This window comes from Solanum stenotomum, chromosome 8 (genome assembly GCF_019186545.1).
Source record: "Solanum stenotomum isolate F172 chromosome 8, ASM1918654v1, whole genome shotgun sequence".
Lineage (NCBI taxonomy): Eukaryota > Viridiplantae > Streptophyta > Magnoliopsida > Solanales > Solanaceae > Solanum > Solanum stenotomum.
This window is the reverse complement of record NC_064289.1, coordinates 5,601,866-5,618,745: the sequence shown is the minus strand read 5'-3', so window position 1 is coordinate 5,618,745 and position 16,880 is coordinate 5,601,866. Positions and strand designations below refer to the sequence as shown.

Sequence of the window (16,880 nt, the reverse complement as noted above, 5' to 3'; positions counted from 1 at the left end):
ATTTTTTACCATTTTGTCGTAACTTTTGCTGGTTCAGTGTGCGAGTGATCTGATGGTGGTGATTGTATCTCCAAAGGTGCATACAAAAATTTGAGAGGATGAATTCATTATTATAAAAATGGGCAAGGATATAAAAGATAAATTTGATTTTTAATAGTTCTTGTCACAAAATTTGTTGAACTTTTCAAATTGCAGGTGCAAAACTAATTTTTATCTATTAAAATAAAATAAAATAATTTTATTTATGATTTCGTGTCGAATGTATTTATATTGGTTGATGAATCAATTGATGGTATATTATGTAATCTAGTACTATTAATTTTAATATACATATTTGGTTGTAACCTAATATGACTAATTAATTAAAATGGCAAATATGCTAATTAATATTACTATCTCTGTCCATTTTTATTTGTCATACATGTTGCATTTTTTGAAAGTTAATTTGACTAATTTTCAAAGTTAAATTAAATTACATTAATTCGATATTTTAAATAAAAATAATTAAGATATTCAAAAACTATACGAAAAGTCTATAAATTGCAATTTCTTGCATAGCAAGATGATAAAAAATATATCGTAAATTATTAGTCAAAGTTCTTATAGTTTGACTCTAAAAAAGGAAACCATGACAATTAAAAGTGGACTAAAAGAGTAATCACTTAGAGAGGTGTTATCCAATTTTAGAAAGAAAAAAAAGAAGATAGATATAATATTGAAATTTCTAACCTCACTTAAAAAGATGCACTCAATTATTATTGCATTATATAATATTTTGAATGTAACTTCACACACACATTCGAGATATATATTATGTGTGTGAACTTACATTCGAAATCTTTTATATAAATATATATTAAAAAAATAAGTATTTTTTTAAAAAACATAATACTACCGTATATAATCTCAAAAGAAATAATAATTAAAAAAAAATCTCAAAAGTATGTTACTATTATTCTCCAATTCATATTGTACGAGGAATTTTAGACAGAGAAATAGTCACACGTACTGGAGGAATATTGAAATAGTGATCAGGAAATTCAAACTCAAATAGTCGTTATTCAAATATTACTATTATTCACGTATTCACATTGTTACAGCAAATTTAGGCAGAAAAATAGCTAGTCACATATACGCAAGGAATATTGAGCATAATTAGCAAGAAGCTGGCAGGAAAAAGTTAGGAATTTATATGGAATATATGTTACGTGAACTTATCATATAGTACGTACATGCCAGGGGGAAACCTTCGCTTAGAAGAAAAAACCAAATATCATGTTTTTATAGTCATATAAATATTAATGATATATTTTAAATTATAATTTTTCTTATATATATAAACATGCATTTGTAGTCAAATATACTATGTCATATAAATTGAGGTGACTAAAAGAATTAGATTCTGGACAACAAATCCATTTCTAATTCAGTGACATATAAAATAGCTCCATTGTACTCCACCCATACGCCCACCACGAATTTTTTTTAATTCATCATCGTTAATGCTTTTTAAATTTTACTGTACCTTATTGTAAAATTTATTAATGTTATGTAACGATATATGAAAAGTTTCATTTTATGTTGTGCTTGTTTATAATAGTCCTAATTATTCTTTACCCAGCTATATATTTTTCTAATACATATAGTTCTACTTCATATTTCAATTGTTGGTATATGACATTATATATATGACGAAAAACAATATAATTTAGGGATCCAAACATTATATCTTTAAACAGTACGATATATATAATATAATAAAGCACCAAACATTATTAAATGATACGTAACAACCATCCAATAAAGGTTTATAAATACGCTTTAACTGAAAAACAGATTGGTACGCTTGTTACTCCATCTCGAATTAGGAGTCGGACACATCCGTTCTTTCTTTTTTATTTAATTTTGGCGCTTATCAACTGATTCCAAATTTTCAATAATTTAATCTTCTCCTTTTGATAAATCAACATGAATGCTACATGTATNAAAAAAAAAAAAAAAAAAAAAAAAGAAGACTAAGACTTTTAAAAAATGTTACAACGAAATTTAGCACAATCAATTGAAATAATCTCCCACATTTTTTTTTAAAGAAGTATTGGAAACATTTCTAAATTTGATGCGAATTATCAGTTTTATTTTCTAAATATTGTTAGTCTTAAAAACACCCCTTTACTTGACTAACTAAACTTAAATATACACCCTCGATCTTGCAACATGAGTGAAATACACCCCTAAATTCTCGTCAAGTTTGGGGGTGTTCTCAACACTTCTCTCGACTTTTTATCAAAAGCTCTATGCTACAAGAGTTTAGAGTTTGACACCACTTGTTATGTTATGTGGCAGACCGTGGATGNAAAAAAAAAGAAGACTAAGACTTCTAGAAAATGCTACAACGAAATTTAGCACAATCAATTGAAATAATCTCCCACATTTTTTTTAAAGAAGTATTGGAAACAATTTGATGCGAATTATCAGTTTTATTTTCTAAATATTGTCAATCTTAAAAACACTCCTTTACTTGACTAACTAAACTTAAATATACACCCTCGATCTTGCAACATGAGTGAAATACACCCCTAAATTTTCGTCAAGTTTGGTGGTGCTCTCAACACTTCTCTCGACTTTTTATCAAAAGCTCTATGCTACAAGAGTTTAGAGTTTGACACCACTTGTTATGTTATGTGGCAAACCGTGGATGTATCTAAGTTTAGTTAGTCGAGTAGAAAGTGTTTTTAAGGCTGTCAATAATTCGGAAACGAAATGAATAATTTGTGCCAAGTTCGGGAGTCATGTTTTCAATACTTTTCTCTTTTTTCTTAAAAAAAGAGTTGTCTTTATACCGAATCATACTTATTTATGGTCCAATAAAGGTTTAGATTCATGCAATTTGAGATTAATCTGTTGTGGTGTATTCGTTGGGAGAAATGTTTTTCAGGAAAATAATTTTTCAAAAAAATAAGTGGATAATATATTCATTTTCTTGTATTTGATATGTAAACAAAAAATAATAATATTATCTTAAAGTATTTATATATAATCAAAACAAATAAGACAAGAGTGGAGAGTAAGGGCGATGAGGATGGGGTGGAGGGTGAAGATGCATGAGGTGTGTTAGAGAATTGAGAGGATGCAATCAATATAAAATATTATTGGTGAAACTTATATCATGAGAACCAATTTGGAAAATTGTTTTATATAATTAAGATAACGCCAACAATTATTTTTATTTAATCATGTTCAATATATTTATATTGTACTAATACAAGAAGTTGAAATTATATCATTCTAATAATCAAAACAAATTATATTTAATTTACAATCATATCGATGTGTCCTCAACTTTCAACTTTATTTATAACTTACTTATCAGAATTAGCCTATGGTCTTAAAAGATATTTTTTTGTGATGAAGGTATCACGTTCGGGTGCCGATGAATTTGGGAATTCGTAGCCTGAGAAAAAAGCATATGTAGTTGAACGTTTTAGAAAATATGTGAAAACATTGACTCCGTGAATTCACTTTTTGATCGAATTGCGTATGCCCATTCGCTCAAGGAAGAGACTCTTCCAATACCTAACCAGACTGCCATTACTAGAGACAATCTTAGCATTTCGATTGATGGTGTTCTCTATATCAAGGTTTAATCTCTATTAGTACTTCTTATACTTTTGCGCGAATTTTCTTGAATTTTTAAAAATACAGAGATTATTTTGCGTAAATTGTAGACTGTGGATCCAAAATCACTCACTACAAACTTTAAAAAAAACACGCAGACAATTATACTGAAAAATTTACTTGGCATATGGATACCAAAAAAAGGTGGACGGTAGTGGAAGTGAGGGAAGGAGATAGGTAACATGGCAAGAGCTGATTGGAGGTTTGCTTCGTAATAAGAGAAGAAGTAGTTGTGGAGGTTGTTCTGATATGGAGTGAATGAAGATGGTGATTTAGCATCCGAAGCTTGTTCATAGAGCTTGATCTTCCAATTGATAATCGTGAATTTGGGATGAATGAAGTAGAGTAAATAGCAAGAAAACGAAGCCCTTTGCTCAAGTAATATACTATATTGTGTCTTGTTCTTCAAGATGTAGTCTTTAATACAAAAACTCGATAGGTTTCTAACAAAGTTTATCATATTAAAAAAGCTACTACATATTATACAATGTCCCCCAAGTTATTTCTTTCTTTTTAATGAAAAAGTTTTATTTTTTTCTATGGTCTTAAACTAAAGATATTTATATAATATACCAAAATATTTTTTAATCTTGTGGTCTTAAACCATGTGGAAGTTAAATTTAAAAATTGACAAAAAAAGAAAGAATTTTTTTTTAATGTTTCGAAACAAACTAAAAGAAAGATAAAATATAATATATTTTTTGTTAAAAAATACTTATAGTACTTCTATTATTACTAAAAAATGAGGCTCTCAAATTTAGGGCCTAAGACGGATGCCTCATTTTTAAAGACATTGAATCGCCCCTGCTTTTCTTCTTAGTTTAAAAATCCTGCCAATTTCATCTTCCCCATCTATAACATTGTTCTTATTTCAGCACAAAGTATCATGAGAAATTGAACCTTTACTCCTAAATCTATCAACCAAAAATGTCATTTTAATTTATTTTACGTTTATGAAGAAAAACAATAAATTCAAAATATAATTTATTAAATTAATTTTATTTATTAGATGTTTCTTAAAAATTAAATATAATTTAAAAAAATAATTCTTGAATATGAATAGTATAATAGTCGTGGAAATTGCAGTGAGAGCATGGGCTCCATTTTCACACTATTTACGTGTCCAATGTCGCACACATTATTATTAGCTCGAGCTGTAAATATGGGCTAGACCCAATGGACCGGCCTGGCCTAACCTGTAATTTGATAGGGTTGGACTACGATTTTTGAAGCTCATTTAAGAAAAAGGTTTTTTAGCCCGGCCTGAATAAGCTTGCTGATTTGTGGGGCTTGAGAAATATGAATAGGGTCGGCTCGTGGACCAACTAAAAATTAATCAAAAAATAAAAATAGAATAAAGTATTAAAAATAATAAGAGTCTAAACTCAAAATATTTTTAAAGTTTGAAATATTACAATTTAAATACAAATTATGTTTATAAAATATGTACTACATAAAATAAAAATTTCCTAAAATTTCTAGGGAATCACTACATAGGCTGTAGCTTATGGAATATTTTTGTGTTGTGACGAAGGTATCACGTTCGGGTGCCGATGAATTTGGGAATTCGTATAGTGCCTGAAAAAAAAGCGTATGTAGTTGAACGTTTTGAAAAATATGTGAGAACATTGACTCCGGGAATTCACTTTTTGATCCCTTTTGTTGATTGAATTGCGTATGCCCATTCGCTCAAGGAAGAGACTCTTCCGATACCTAACCAGACTGCCATTACTAGAGACAATGTTAGCATTTCGATTGATGGTGTTCTCTATATCAAGGTTTAATCTCTATTAGTACTTTTAAACTTTTGTGTGAATTTTCTTGAATTTTAAAAATACAGAGATTGTTTTGCGTAAATTGTAGACTGTGAATCCAAAATTGACGTCATATGGAGTTGAGAATCCATTGTATGTGGTAATTCAACTCGCACAGACAACTATGCGTAGTGAGCTTGGCAAGATCTCACTTGATAAAAGCTTTGAGGAAAGGGACACTTTGAATGACAAAATAGTGGTAAGTTTTTTTAATAGAATTTTATGATAAAAAAATAATAGGGTTAGCCTTTTGCACTTTCACTTCATCATTATGTGAAACTCAAAAGGAGTATAATTATGATTATAACCACATGCTAGTTGTTTTAGGTCTTGATATTGATTGTTTTAGCTCTACACTATCCTTGCAGCTGGCCATTAATGATGTTGTAAAAGACTCGGGACTGAAATGTCTTCGTTATCTTAAACCGACACTTGAAAATAAACAAGATGCATTGTGTCTAGAAGCAAGAACTACTTATATTTTTTTTAAAAGCAAAGGTGGCCTGGTATTGTTTGGCTCTAAATTTTTCAAGGGATACACAACCTTTTCTTGAGGTACTAAATATTCCTCTCTGCTCTTCTTACACTGCATCCAATTGAATTATGAAGGTGTCCTCTGGTTGTTCTGCTGAACCATTCAAGCGGCCGTGCGCTATTAATATGATAGATGCTTACAGATATAAGCTGAAAATTAGCAGCATATGAATCAGCATTGGAAAAGGAAGGAGTATAATGTTTGAAGATGACGCCATAGATCCTGCAAACTTTCCAGTTTTACTCTCTTCAATAGGCCGAGTTGTTGATGCTTCTTCATTAGGCCTCTTAACCCTGTTTCAAAAATCCAATTTATGTGATGGTGTTTGACTAAACATGAAGTTTAAAATGAAAGATAGGCTATGCCATTTTTTGGGGGACTGACTAAAACAAAAGAGTTTCACATAAATTGGGACGGACGGAATATTTAAGATGATGAAAGTTTTGAGAGAGTACCCATTCATGGGACAAAAGATGATTGCATAGTCATTAGCTTTGCAGGTAAAAGTGCTAGTGCCATCATCAAATGCATAGCTATAGGCCCTTGGACAAGCATTCTTAAAGATAGTAGAGTAAAAAGATGGTTGACAAGTTGTTGGATTTGCATACTGTCCTGCACAGCAATATTGGTCTAAACCAAAAGCCTCACATGCACTCTTACAAGCCACCACATACCCTTCTCCTCCATATCCACCCATCACTTGAAGTTCTTTTGGACAACCTGTTCCATTTTGTTAAAAAAATGAAATTGTTCTTCTAAAAAAGTAACTCAATCTTGTAGTACTAATATTTTAGTCTTGGCTACACGAATATCATGTTCAGTCTACTTATTGTAGGGAAAATGGTTTGATATATCCCTCAACTTTGCGATTTAGAGCTAATATAACAAAACTTTTTTTAATTACTAATTTAGAGGAACTAATGTGAGAAAATACCCATGTTAAGATTGGAGAGGCAGCCAGTGGCATTGCATCCTCCGTTGACGCCTTGAGGGACAGCAACCATTGGTAAATTATAGCCATCAACAATACTAACATCATAGAAATCTTTGTTGTCTCCCACACCAAGAGTTATCTCGAAGAGGGAGGCAGGTGGCGTGGCACCAAGCCCACTACATTCAAGCTTCCCACCACAATCGCCTGTTTGACACGAGCCAATACCTGATGCATCAAAAGTGCAGCCAGTTCTAGCCCAAATTCTCCCTGACCATCCAGCTACGCTTGGAATTGTGATGCTTTGCCCTGCATCTAATCGAAAACCAGTCGCCGGAAGTGGAGGAGTTCCCGCACCAGCCAGTGTACCAGGCCATATTGTAAAAGGGCAGTTATTACTAATAATGAAATTGTAAGCAAAAGAGTGAGAAAAGAACGCACACAAAAGCAATGAAATTGAAATCTTTTTACTGGAAATTATGTTCATAAGCATATTATTATAGACTTTTTCTTAGTATTTGGCTATGTCCTGTCCTTGTAGGAAATAGAATAGGGGCAGGCAGAGGGTCCAATATAGGAAAAAAATGACTCATCGTAACATATTTGTATGTCGAATTATTTAATAAAAAAAGGAATTTGAACATATTGGATACAAAATCCAATGTGTGAAGTTGCTTTAATTTGCAAAATTCAGTAGCCGCAAAATGTCACATTTGGGTTTAGCATTTCTTGGATCTTGGATAGCCTAAATAAGAAGCAATCCCTTTCTTTGGTAACTTTAAGGATGCATCCTCCATTGAAACAAATATTAAGAAGAGAATAAAAGAGTCAACATATAGAATCTTGGAAGTGAATCAATTTCGTTTTGTGTGTAAAAAGGTAATGACCATATGAAAAAGGCTACCTAGATATTACCCTTGTTCGCGAGTTATTCAAATAGCAGTATTTCTGACAATAGAACGTAGAATCTTTTGAATATTTGAAAAGATGAATTAGAAATACAAGAAATTTTGTTGTTACTATTGTTGTTTGATGAAAGTAGAGGAGCCTCAACAAATCAATCAACTAATTAAGCCTAAAGATATGATTGAAAATAAATCTCAAACCCATTATTTATTTATACATTATTTACTTGATAAGTAGAGTATTATTATTTACTGGGCAACAGTTCCAGCCTCTTTGTTTTCCTCAGCTGGCTGCTGCTCTTTGGGCTCTTCTTTCACAGCCTCAACTTTGACTTCCTCTGCTGGTTTGGCTGTTTCCTTTTCTGCTTCAACAACAGCCTCTGTTTCTGTGCTTACTTCCTCAGTTTTGGTAACCTCTGTTGACACATCAATCAAAGGCTCTTCCTTCTTTGTTTCCTCTCCATCCTTTTTCTCCTAATTTAATAAAAATATATTTCAATATATTGATGTTTCAAGAATAGCTTAATATATATGATTTTGGAACATGTAAAGGATTTAATCATACTTAGAGATTGTACATGCCCAAAAATTGTCAAACACCTAGTTAGACCAGAAATCAACCCTTTTGCCTCAAACATGTATATAAGGGCAACTCAGTGCACTTAGCTCTTGATATGGATTAACCACATTGGGTCTATTGTATGTAGTCGTATGCATTGTATTTCTGTAGAGTGCTATTTTCATGACTTGAACCCCTAACATCCTGATCTCACGATAATGATTCTTACTATATTTCAAAAAAAAAAAAGAAAAAGGAAAAAGAATGTGTATATTTATTTACTCCCTTCATTTCAATTTGTTTGTCTGATTTTGAATCTCATGATCTTAAACTAAAGACATGAAGAATGTACTAAAATATCTTTTAATCTTGTGATTTTAAGCATGCTATGTGGAATGTTAAAATAAAAGAGTTCTCTAACAAAAAAGAAGCATTTAACAAAAAAAAACAGAACTATAAAAAGAAAAGTAAGACAAATAAATTAAAACAGAGAGAGTATTAGATTGCACACTTTCCTAACTCATTATATTTAAATTCTGAATCCATATTTACTCGATGCATTTGTCGATACAAACTATAGTAATATGCAAGAGAATTAATTATAATGAGAGTAATATGAAAAGCATACCTGAGGAACAGCATCAGCCTTGGGGGTGACAGATTCCTCAGCGGGAACAGGGGCAGGGGCCAAGTCCCTGTCCAAATCCTTAGGTCTGCTCGCACAGGCTCCCATATTTGTTAGAGGTGAGCGAGCGAGCGAGATGGAAGGGAAATCGAACTGAGAGAGTAATATTAATATTGAGGAATCAAAGCTGTATGGCTAGTAAACTTTATTTTTGAGGCTGATTTTTGAAAAAAGGACAAAATGAAGGTTTTATAGATAGGCCTCCTGATTTGTTGCTGTGGACACCATAGAAAGAAGCCTTTTTTCTATCGTCAATTACATGTTGACATGTTTGTAAGGGCAAGCTGATTGTTAGGCAAAGTGGAGGCCTCGATTGTTTTAAAGAGTTCGTTACAAAATACGGTTGGTAGACATGTTAAGAAAAAAAAAACATTTGGTATTCGAAATTAACTAATTCAGATTCGTGTTGCATAGAAATAAGTGTCGATCACCTCCAATTTAATTTGTCTAATTGCATCAATAAGGTCTTTCAAATGGTAGCCTTGGTATTTGAAAATTAGGGTGAGAATATATACATACAACTTAATTACTATGAATTAAGTGGTCAATGCGTATACGATATATGAAAGATACATGTCTAGTATTTATTTGTTTCGCGTAAGCATTCGGATAAGTTTTTAGCCAAATGTTATTGTATGTAATTAAATAATTTACTAGTTTTTCACTTGTTTTGGTTAAAATTTATCATATAACCCCCAATTATACGTAGGTGGTGGCACTATAGTCATGTCACACTCTCTCTATTAATTTAACTTCTTTTTATTTCCTTATTTTTCATTAAGTTGGTGGGAAAGGAAAAAGAACAAGAAGAAGAAGGAAATACTAATTAATTAGCATGCCACAATATATAGTCATGTCACATGCAAATATTCATTCATGTTTAAATGTGCTTCCTTATATTTTATCTCTTTTCGAGTTGTTATTAGTTCTGAAATATTGAATAGTACATAGCAATTTTTCATTTTCATTATTACGGAAGCTTAGTGCATTAAGTTATTATTTTTTTAAATGTAGCAATGGTCTATCTTTAAACCAAAAAATATATAAACAAAATAGAAAAAGTTTCTTTTGGCTAGCTGTGGTTTTTTTTTCTTTAATTCATAATGTTAAAAGGAGTATCTTACATATTGTACTTATATTAATAAAAATATTATTTCATTTTATTTTATTTTTCCAAATTGTACATCGTATAAATTTTATAATTCACCCATACTTCTAATGGGAGAGTATATCTTTTATGATTAAAGTTCATGCACAAGACCTTTGTATATTAATTATTACATAACTAAATGAAACATTACGTAATTATTTGTAAGTTAGAGATTGTATTTTATTTGTTTTTATCCAGCAGATTCATGCTAATATATGAACATCAAATATATTTAGACAAACATTAATATTAAGCTAAGCACGAATATCAACAGTATTATTTTATGGATCGAGACTTGAGAGTAACGCCGTTCCATTGAACATGGACTAAAATGATTGGGTTCTTACTTGTGAATTGTGATTAGCCATGTGGTTTCTTTAAACAACAACAAAAAAAAAGCCTAATAAACAAAATTACTATAACATGAGAAATTGCCTTAAAGTGGGAAAAACTAAAAAGAATCAAATTTGAACCACAAATATCAGAATTCCATTAATGTGAAAACTCACATGGATTGTTCATACCAGCCTAGACAAGTCTGTCAATGCTTAAAACTAAACTAATTCAAACGCACCAAAGCTAGCGTATGAAAACAAGAAAATTAAATTGGAAAAATTCCACGTGGATTGGACCCACCTAAATAATTTCACCAATAATACCTTACCTTATTATTTTAATTTTCTAAAATGAAACTATTAAGCATGTGTTTAATCATGTCTTATCATGAAATTTGATTTTTTTAAATTTAAATTGTGTTAGACCATAAATATGAATTGAGATTTTTTTAAATGTATTGATTTTTGAATTACAAAATTTTATGATCGAACATATTTTCGGAGTTCCACAGGGAAAAGTACTTTAAGTATTTCTCATTATTTGTCTGCAGTTGGACAGAGTCATACAAGGAAGATAAAAGGAAGAAATTTCTCCCCTTTTAGACCGCATAAAACCCCCAATTTTGAATCCTTTCTAGGGTTTACAATTTCCTCAATTAGGGTTTCTCTGTATCATCAATTTTGGTGAAATCGAGCTTCTTTAATCTCTAGAGGAGCTTTACCAATGAAATCAGAGTTGAGAAAATCCCAATTTCATCTCCAAATTCTGCTATTTGCTGTCATCTTTTTGTCCATTACTGTCTGTTTAAACGGTCTAAATCCACTACCTTCCCATCAAGACGACGAAGATAAATGTCCTAGAACACCATTTCCGACCGATTCTTGCCCCATCAATTGCTTCCGACCCGACCCGGTTTGCGGTGTCGATGGAGTCACCTACTGGTGTGGTTGTCCCGATGCTCACTGTGCTGGTGTTCGTGTTGCCAAGTTAGGACCTTGCAGTGTGGGAAATGGAGGGTCCGCTGCGGTTCCGGGTCAGGCTCTCCTATTGTTTCATATTGTTTGGTTGATATTTCTTGGTATTTCTTTAATATTTGGGCTTCTTTAGCTTGATCATGTCTTCTTTGTTTCTTCGCCGTTTCTGTCAAGTTGATTTGTTCATTATGTGGTAGAGGTTAGATCTGATGGTGTGATTTTAACATCCATTTTACTGGATATACGCTTGTATTTTCTGTATATACGAACAAAATCCACGGTTGGTTTCAGATTTGTTATTGTTTATTGTTGCGATCAATAAAATTCTTGGAGATTCTGATATTTGTATCTTGTTCTTCATTAATTTATAGCCTAATTGTCTTTATTTCATCGCATAAATGATTATGTTTAGAGCTTCAATGGATGGATTGTGCTGAAAGCAAGAGTAAACGTTGTTAAGTAGGAAGAGTTTGATTACTTGAGAAATTTGATAAAACAGAGATCTTTCGATGTAAGATTCTCAATCTAATATTGATGCTTGACATGTCAATGAGTAGCATCATTATATCCTTCTTTTAGATTGTTATCCGCTAGTTCGTACTATAACTTCAGAGCGAAAGCAACAAAGGCTCCCTTGCTAGACTTTAAAAATCCCTCCTTTTGCTAGTTATCAGTTAGTTTTCTTACTATAACTTCAGATGGAAATCAATAAATGCTCCCTTGGTAGACTTAAAGAAATCATGTTGGGAGGAATTTCCATTAATTAGAATCTTCTAGAGGTGTCTAATGGGTACATTGATTAAATTGGGCTGGCGAAAACAGTTTGAGTTAACAAAAGAGTCATGACTCAATATGTCAAAAGTATGCTCAGGCCTAGATCGGTTGAACAATGGATCAAACCCAACCAATCTAACGTAAACCATTTTCTCAATTGTTTTCAGCTTGCAATAAATTCATCTCGTTTTTTGTTTCCTTTTTGGATGAAGTGTATTCTGTTTTATGTGCTTTGTGGCTAGAGAAGTATTTGATCAGATATTTCTATGCATTGTAGTTATTACTTTTGGAGATTAAAAGTTAAACAAGGATTTAAGATAATCTTTGCACCTATATAAGGCTACTGTTAGGGAGATTAAGATCTTCAAACTCAATTATTTTGCAGGAGGATAGGAGTCAGGAGTCTGGTGGTCATCTCCCTTTGTGCTTTTCAGGGTGGGCTTGGGATGGTGGAGTTTATTTGTTTTGTTCTAAAACTATTAAGATATACTCTTATGTCTACCAACTTATTGAAATGGTGCAAGTATTTTCTACTTAATAACGAGCGTAAATACTCTTGAAGGATAAATCAGAGGATTAATTCGTTTTCATAGGCTTAAATTGAGAAGATTGGTTTGCTTCTTACGTTTCCTCTGATGATATTTTGCTTAGTATATTTTCTGAAGTATAAAATGCTGAAATCAGATGTCAAAAGCTTATAGAGCTTGCATGAAGTTACTCGTATGTTCTCAAAATCATGTAATTTTGCATCCATTCTTAGTAACACAATAGTCCGAATAAATGGTGGAAGTAAGTCCATAATAAAGAATAGGAATCCTATCATTGACCAGATCTACTTAGACTATATATAGATGAATATAAAGCTAGATAATCCATAATGGCTAATTAAAAAGTAAAGCTACTCTATAGACGAGTCAGACAAAGCGCTTAGTGATCCTTCTTGTCATCTTCATCAGTCTCGTCATCTTCATCAGTAATAGAGCGGTCATTGTTGATTACTTCAGACGAATCACTTCTGTTTCAACTTAGTTTGAGAGGCTTCTGGAAGCTCCATGCCAGCGTTCTTGCTCGTTATGTTTTTGTATATGTGAAGAGCTTGAGCCACCATGCTGGCAGGATCAGAAACACTTGTAGGAAGTAACAATGTCGTGCCCTATAAAATTATAAAGTGAAACACAGAAAACAAAAATGATTAGCAAATCAGTAATGCATGACGATGGACTAAATTAGAAGGTATCTATTATGCTTCACCTCCTTTGCAATGTTACTGAAAGCTTGGACATACTGCTCTGCAATCCTCAAGCTTGCTGCCTACAATATCCAGTAGTGAAAGAGTCGTGAGTGAGAATGCAGATTGGCATTGACGCAATCAAATGTAGTAGTTGATGAATTAATCAAGCATATCTTTCTCCAAAATTTCGTTACAATGTCATGGTAAAGAAGACGCGGGCATGAATTTAGGGATCTCACCTCTGCACCTCCATGCTCTTTAAGGGTTTGTGACACCAAAGCAATTCCTTTTGCCGTAGCTTGTGCTTTAGAGAGAATGGCTTCAGCTTCACCTGATTCATCGGATAGTATGGGTGAGGGAATCTATAAAACAAGTTTGAGATAACACACTTGGCAACAACTTTACCAACCTTGTGCTCTGTTGACCTGGTCCATCTTTGCAGCTTCTGAGTGAAGGATCACTGAACTCTTCCTTCCATCGGCAATGTTTATATTTGCCTGCCTCTCCCTTATTTTAGGTGACAATACACATCTAGTTTAATACAGAAAAATGTCATACATATGACACATCTAATTACTTCACATTGCTCAAATCAGGGTGAGGTAGGTGACAATACACATCAAGTTTAATATAGAAAAATGTCATACATATGGCACATCGAATTACTTCACATTGCTCAAATCAGGGGGAGGAGCTGGTACCTTCTGACTCAAGTATTTGAGCTCTTTTTTTACGTTCCGCTTCAGCTTGCATCTCCATAGCTGCTCTAACCCCACGAGGAGGAGTTATATCCCCTGAAGAGACAACATACATATTCATCAATGAAGAACCATAATTGCATTTGTAACAATGAAGGAATCAGTAGAACAGCCACATACTTATTTCATAACGAAGACATTTCAGTCCCCAGTCTTTTGCAGCATCATTAATGGCCAGCTGCAAGGAAAGTGCAGAGCTAAAACAATCAATAATAAGACTTACAACAACTAACATGTGGTTATAATCATAATTATACTCTTTTTGAGCTTCACATAATGATGAAGTGAAAGTGCAAAAGGCCAACCCTATTATTTTCTGATCATAAAATTCTATGAAAAACTTACCACTATTTTGTCATTCAGAGTGTCCCTTTCCTCAAAGGTTTTATCAAGTGAGATCTTGCCAAGCTCACTACGCATAGTTGTCTGTGCTAGTTGAATTACCGCATACAATGGATTCTCAACTCCATATGACGCCAATTTTGGATCCACAGTCTACAATTTACGCAAAACAATCTCTGCATTTTTAAAAATTCAATGGGAAATTTGTTCAAAAGTATAAGAAGTACTAATAGAGATTAAACCTTGATATAGAGAACACCATCAATCGAAATGCTAACATTGTCTCTAGTAATGGCAGTCTGGTTAGGTATCGGAAGAGTCTCTTCCTTAAGAGAATGGGCATACGCAATTCGATCAACAAAAGGGATCAAAAAGTGAATTCCCGGAGTCAATGTTTTCACATATTTCCCAAACCGTTCAACTACATACGCCTTTTTCTCAGGCACTATACGAATTCCCAAATTCATCGGCACCCGAACTTGATACCTTCATCACAACACAAAAAAGCAAAATCACACACTACAAACTTTGAAAGAAAAAAAACACAATTATACTGGAAAAATTTACTTGGCATATGGATCTCGAGAACGAAAGAAAAAATGGCGGACGGTAGTGGAAGTAAGGGAAGGGGATAGATGACGTGACGGGAGCTGATGGGAGGCTTGCTTCGTAACGAGAGAAGAAGTTGTTGTGGATATTGTTCGTGAATGAAGGTGGTGATTTAGCAGCCAAAGCTTGTTCATAGAGCTTGATCTTCCGATGTTCATATTCGTATTCGATTGAAAACTAGATTTGTGAAAAATAGGTGAATTTTGGATAATTGGAGTAGAGGAAATAGCAAGAAAACGAAGTTTCTTTCTCAAGTTATATTATACTGTGTCTTGTATCTTGTTCTTCAAGAGATTGGTATTTTCGGAATAGCAGGAACATAAATTTTCGGAAAATAAAAATAAAAACCTTTCCCGTTTCAAATACATTAACAAAATAAATTAAAGGGAATATCTCGGTTCTTTATTTTAAATTGGTTATAGTAGGTCTTGTTATAAATTTATATTGGTCAAAAATTAATAAATCATTCAATCCAACTTTGAATACAAAAACTCCATAGGTTTCTAACAAAGTTTATCATATTAAAAAAGCTACTTACGACATATTTTTTAAAAATATTCTCAAATATAAATTCGAAATCTCTAATTATTGTTGGAGTGATTCCTTGAACTTGAGGCATCATTTTGCAACCATTCCCTCGAGGTCGTAGCTTACGCTTATGGTATGTACTATGTACATACAACAATACTTTTGTCTTCTTTTCTCAACTACGTTTCTATTCAACTTTTTATAAAAATAAAAAGAAAACGTAAAAACACAAGACATTAGAGTAAAAATTAGGGGAGTTAAATTGGTGAGTTCAGCTGAATTTGAACGCGTCAAAATGAGTTTACTTAATAAATAAGTAAATTAATACCACAACCAAAAAATACTCATCAAGTTAAAATTGATCGAGTCAAGATGAACAAAATAACATAAAACTACTAAAATGAGGTGTACATAAATAATAACACCTCTTACAACGCTTTAAATTGCACTAATCGTGTAAACATCCTTTTACATTGTCTATAAAATAAACAACATAAAAATGAAGAGCATATATTAAAATATATATAAGAAAAGTTACTTGGTTTATGCATTTTTTTCAGCCTCTAGTAAGAAGCTAAGAGCATAAACTAAGAAAAGCCTCTTTTATAAAACAATGCACCTCTTCAGAGTTAAGAACAATGTAACAATACACCAATTCCTCCATCTCTTTCCAATCTTTAATGCCAACATTTTTCACCATCTCTTTTATAGATTCTCTTATATCTGTCAATGGATCCATCGAGTACTTCACAACACATGTACTATCCGCGAACGCCCCGTGAACATCTTCAGGCAAGTTAGCTGAAAAGCTAACTCTGTTCCTTTGGTGCTTCAACATTTTTCTCCCCTTGTAATTCACCATTTTCTAACAATTTTGGCTTTGTTGTTGTATGAGTGTGTGTTCATTGAAAAGGTCAGTATATAAGATGGAGCTATAAATAAATGTGAGAGATGTATTGGTGCAAACAAGCACACATTGGGCAGGTGCTTTGAATGTAGTGTGTATATGGAAATTAAAATTTTGAGAGATAAAAATTAATTGAGGGATAAGATGATCAGGAGAACATGCATGTG

General features: G+C 32.5%; 3 protein-coding genes and 1 pseudogene across 3 annotated transcripts; 1 reads left to right on the top strand and 3 right to left on the bottom strand.

The window, feature by feature from the left end:
- Positions 1–5,926: 5,926 nt before the first annotated feature.
- LOC125873413 (pathogenesis-related thaumatin-like protein 3.5) lies at positions 5,927–7,533 on the bottom strand. The gene is made up of 3 exons (XM_049554349.1): positions 6,959–7,533; positions 6,480–6,744; positions 5,927–6,317 (listed from the first exon to the last, which is right to left on the bottom strand). The coding sequence occupies exons 1-3, from the start codon at positions 7,446–7,448 to the stop codon at positions 6,161–6,163; spliced, it is 912 nt and encodes a 303-aa protein (XP_049410306.1). The 5' UTR covers positions 7,449–7,533; the 3' UTR covers positions 5,927–6,160.
- Positions 7,534–7,958: 425 nt separating this feature from the next.
- On the bottom strand, positions 7,959–9,270 carry LOC125873414 (uncharacterized). The gene is made up of 2 exons (XM_049554350.1): positions 9,048–9,270; positions 7,959–8,334 (listed from the first exon to the last, which is right to left on the bottom strand). The coding sequence occupies exons 1-2, from the start codon at positions 9,150–9,152 to the stop codon at positions 8,110–8,112; spliced, it is 330 nt and encodes a 109-aa protein (XP_049410307.1). The 5' UTR covers positions 9,153–9,270; the 3' UTR covers positions 7,959–8,109.
- Positions 9,271–11,122: 1,852 nt separating this feature from the next.
- Positions 11,123–12,864, top strand: LOC125873415 (uncharacterized). Its single transcript, XM_049554351.1, has 2 exons — positions 11,123–11,623; positions 12,724–12,864. The coding sequence occupies exons 1-2, from the start codon at positions 11,314–11,316 to the stop codon at positions 12,729–12,731; spliced, it is 318 nt and encodes a 105-aa protein (XP_049410308.1). The 5' UTR covers positions 11,123–11,313; the 3' UTR covers positions 12,732–12,864.
- Positions 12,865–13,265: 401 nt separating this feature from the next.
- LOC125872435 (uncharacterized) lies at positions 13,266–15,495 on the bottom strand (annotated as a pseudogene).
- Between the last annotated feature and the right edge of the window lie 1,385 nt (positions 15,496–16,880).